Source organism: Morone saxatilis, unplaced genomic scaffold, assembly GCF_004916995.1.
Source record: "Morone saxatilis isolate NCDOM2014 unplaced genomic scaffold, NCSU_SB_2.0 Contig6, whole genome shotgun sequence".
Lineage (NCBI taxonomy): Eukaryota > Metazoa > Chordata > Actinopteri > Moronidae > Morone > Morone saxatilis.
Window position 1 is genome coordinate 8,110,102 of NW_023340206.1, and position 4,603 is coordinate 8,114,704.

Genomic DNA, 4,603 nt, shown 5'->3' on the forward strand with positions numbered 1-4,603 from the left:
GGGGGGGGTTTGGCATGGATACAGGTGGCAGCATGCAGGAGAGAATTTTATATAAAGAGAAATGTCATTGAGAAAAACAAATCAGACAACCAGCAACCACAAGACAAGAGCTGTATTTTCTTCACAATAATATTTATATAAATCAAAACCAAATGTGCACAATCAACATTGTCAAAACAAACCTGATGTGTGTGTGTGTGTGTGAGAGAGAGAGAGAGAGAGAGGGGTGATGAAAACATGATCAAATGCAGGTGTCATTTACAGCCACGGATATATACAGTACAAATCGACAGTGGATCACGGGTAAATGTGACACACACTCACACACATACACACATACACACACATACAAGTGAAATGCTACCAAAAATGGTATTGTAGGAATAAATTAAAGTATTTAACAAAACTCCATGCTCTAATTTGTCTCAGTGGGGTGAGAAAATAAGTCAAAATTTAAAAGAAAGGGGAATAAATCATCATAGTAAAGCTGCTGATGGTAGACAATCTTTAGATTTTAGCATTTTCATCTCAAAACCAATATTCTGTGTAATTTAGACCTCACTATAGACATTTTCTTCTGTGTTAATGTAGAAATCTGAGCAAGATGTCTCATTAGAATCCAGTCTATAATCAATTGACCGGCTCAACTAGTGTAAAATGAAGATGTTTAATCATTTTAAAAGATGAGCATAAAGAATGCAGTCTGCAGTGAAGTCAACGTTAGAGGTGACTTTTTGGCGAAATATTCCTCAGGGGCCATAAAAACATTAGTTTTTTTATTTTAGGGATTAGTTTTTTTAAAAATGGCACCCAAGAATGAGCGAGGAGTGGTAAAATCACGGGGGAGTGAAACAATGGTAGATGAAGGTAAACACAAACAGGCCATCACAATTTTTGGCATGAGTAAATCATCTATTCACAACACCAACAACATTTATGAGGAAGCAGTTATTTTACAAAGGAAGGTGGATTGAGATCAGTCCAGTGCTGTTGCATGCACTTTGTCAGTGTAAAACCAAAATACTCTCCTGCTTCTCTCTGTTTGTCCTTCATTTAATAGAAGCTTTTCTCTGAAGTCCTTTTCTGTGTCCTGAGAGTGAGACAGGGACGTCCACTCACTGCTGCCTGTTGACTAATGCACCTGTCAGTCATTCAACTTGTTTTTCATTGGCCAACATTGTTTGTCAGTAGACAGTTTTAATCTGGGCGCACTTATCAGGTTCCTGGTCAAGTAATGACGAACGTTACTGGGTGGTGTTTATCCAAAAATTAGAAAACCTATTATGACTGAACAATTCAAAGGAACATTAGTAGAAACTGCATCCATAGTTGGATGGAACCCTTTGACCCAACATGTCCAAGAAGGAAATTTAGGGGCAATATGTAATAATAATAATAATGTTGAAGAATAAGTCATTTTATTGTCAGCAAATCCCATGTGCAGACCAAAACCAACAATAAATGTAACTACTAACAAGTACAGTGTGTGTGTATATATATCTTATTCCTCTAAGCCAAAGCACTCCATTGTTGTCCAAAAAGTATTAAAAACACATCGATGTTGCACAATGTGACATGTTCCCTCATTAATGTGAACACAAATGATGTAGTTTATTTTGACTCGATCACACACACACCATCCTGCTGTCACAAAGACTCACTAGATCACCAAATGTGGATTAATATGCCGCTGAAAATAGTGCCCTTCTCCTGTTTAATTAACGTTTGATGAAAACTACACTGACCAGATGTTTCAGGAAATGATGTGTCTTTTTAAAGATTTACATCTTCACATTGTTGGTTTGGGTCTTTTTTGAGAACAAAATATAGAATAACACCAGACTTTCCTCATCCTTTCACTGAGATTCAGGTTGTAGTTCACTTATCTTATTTTGGATTGGTGGGTTTTGTCTTCAGTGTGCGCCATTACATGACCAGGCAGTCACCTTAAATGAGTGCACCCACAGTGTCCTCTACCACCTTGGTTGCTTCAGTAAGGTCTCCAGACAGCTTCAGCTGCTGCCATGTTTGTCGGGGAGCTACTGTGGCTGGACTCCACCTCCACACCCACTCCTTCATTCTGATTGGGCAAAGAGGGGTGCAGGAGGGATGAGCCTGTGGAGGCGTTGGTGCACGGTGGCAGGATCCTCGGCGGGGAGCGCGAGTCACTGCCTCCTCCTCCCCCCGCCATCATGGAGAACTGGTAAGACCCGGCGGCAGTGGAGTAGTACAGGTGATATGGCGAGGAGGTGGACTGGAAGGGCCCGTTCTGAGGCTGGTGGGGGGTGTTCGCCGGGTAGGGGGGGGGCAGATAGGTGTGGTACCTCCCCGCCGGCGTAGTTGCCATGGCCGTCGCCATGGTGATGCCAAGGGCGCCATTGGAGACGGGGTTGTGAGAGGGGGCGTAGGTGAAGGCGGCCGCTGTGGTAGGGTAGTGGACCCTGGGGTCGGTAAAGCGAGAGTCAGGCAAGGAGGGGAGGGAGGTGAAAGGTCGTTCTAAGGTCATCCTGGGGTCACTGAAGGCTGTGAGGTCAGGACCTGTGAGAGGGCAAAGGTCAAAGGTTACCACCTTCTTACTTTACTGTCTGTTTACTCTGTGTGTACACGCTTGTGAGTGTGTTACCTGTGAGTCGTGAGGACAGGTCACTGAGCGTGGATCGACCAGGCGAAAGGGGATTGGCTGTATGGACGGTGGGCGTTATTTGGCCAAGGTAGGGATATGATTGGTCGTAGGACCAAGATGGAGACGACTGCATCTGTCTGGAATCTGAGAGAGAGAGAAAGAGAGGATTGAGTAAACTGAATGTTGTGAGAGAAGTTGTTTCTTGTTAAGACAACATCTTTATTTGTAAGGGTCTCAAACCTTTTCATGTCAACGACTCCCACAATAGATGCACGAACCCCCAATTTGAGAGAATTTTGCCCCTAAGAAATGATTTCTTCCCTTGTTCCAACTTCCAAAATATTTAATTAAAGTTAAAATATTGCTTGGGACCCCCTACAACATACTTAAAGACCCCTGTTGGTCCCCGGACTCCAGTTAGAAATAGTTATAGTATAGTATAGTTATAGTATAAAAGTGGAGAACTTAAAAAAAAAGGAAATGGTCAAAATGGAAGCAGAAAATCTGGAGATATCTTGACTTTTAGTATGGGTCAAACTTAGAACAAAGAAGCTGCATCCTACAATACCCATAATGCAACTCAAGATCATCATATCAAAAGCATAAAAAAAGAAGTGAACCGATTTGGATATTTCATCACAAATAAAATCCCAGTTTTGTTTCTGAACAGCAAATATCTTAAACTTGCACATATTAACAACACGTTGAACTGCACGGTTTGTGCAGAATGTCCGATGTAAATAAAGGCAGATTTAAATGAACTTGGTCTTGAGACAGAAGCTGTTGATAGTGGAAGGAACAGAAGAAAGAGATGGAGGAGAGGAAGCAATTAACTTAGTGTGGGCGGATGAAGGGGGAGCTGTGTGTGTGTGGTGTATGTGTGTGTGAGTTCTTTCATTCAATCCAGTCTTTTTCCCCACAGTCTAATAAATGGCACCGATCACCCACAGACTTGCAGACAAGAGTGTGTATGCATGTGTGTGTTTGTGTGTGCATGTGCAGACAGACGAGGAAGCAAATTGTACACAGCAGCCAAGACGTCAATGAAGGCTTTTCAAGTCTAGCCAAGAGCTCTCCGAAGCATTGACTTGTGTGTGTGTGTGTGTGGTGTAGAGGCCCTGTGCCAAGCCCCCTCCTTTCCTGGCTTCCCTCCCGTAGCAGAGTGCACTAATGTGGGGCAGGAGTCATACATGGTGGGCTGCTTGGAAATAGAACTAGAGCACGTAGAATGACATCTCTGTGGTGCTTTATGGGCGGCTGACGAATGTCAGAAATAATCTGACTCCAATTATATGTATTATCCAAATATTTAAATTTGGAAAAACAAAAGGTTCGTAGAGGTTGTGTCTAGTGATTTGAATTTTCCAGACAAACTGAAGGATTTAGTGTGTCTTTATGGGTTGGGAACATTCTCTGACTTATTTAGCTAAATAAACAAAAAAAAAACTTTATAATCTGAAACAATGCACAAAGCTGAAAACAGGGAAAGTTGGAGACAGCAATACAGATATATACACAAATATATATGGCTTCTGGGCCCCCGTTAACTCCATGTTTCCCTCCTCATTTTAGACAGTATTCCTCTGCAGGAACCAACTTAAGGAAGTAAAAATGTCAGCTAATATTTGAATTTCACACAGTGAACCTGGGTTTTTTTTTGGGGGGGGGGGCATCTGGGGGACCCGGGGACCCACTTTACTCCATAATCCAGTCTCGGGTAGTACAAAATAAATCAGATAATCCAGGCTCAACAGATGGTAATACAGGTTAGAAATTAGGAATGATTGAGTTATAGAGAAGGACAAAAATTCAAAAAGCACAAAAACGACAAAAGGAATTCAAGGAAACAGTTTTTAAATTCATAGAATATTAAAGGGGTTTTGGTGTTTATGCAAATAACTTTTGTTTCTAATTGAATCTCCTTAAAGTATTACAGTTACATTAGTATGTAAAGCTTTTTAATGTCCTCATGAAGTGAAT

At 41.6% G+C, this 4,603-nt stretch overlaps 1 protein-coding gene across 1 annotated transcript in view; it reads right to left on the reverse strand.

The window, feature by feature from the left end:
- Positions 1-192: 192 nt before the first annotated feature.
- The window catches only part of runx1 (RUNX family transcription factor 1), a 25,653-nt gene continuing 21,242 nt past the window's right edge, over positions 193-4,603 (reverse strand). Inside the window, exons 6-7 of the mRNA XM_035678072.1 lie at positions 2,624-2,767; positions 193-2,538 (exon numbers count right to left, since the gene is read on the reverse strand). Coding sequence (XP_035533965.1) covers positions 1,991-2,538; positions 2,624-2,767 — 692 coding nt within the window. The 3' untranslated portion in view covers positions 193-1,990. The remainder of the gene's footprint in view (positions 2,539-2,623; positions 2,768-4,603) is intronic.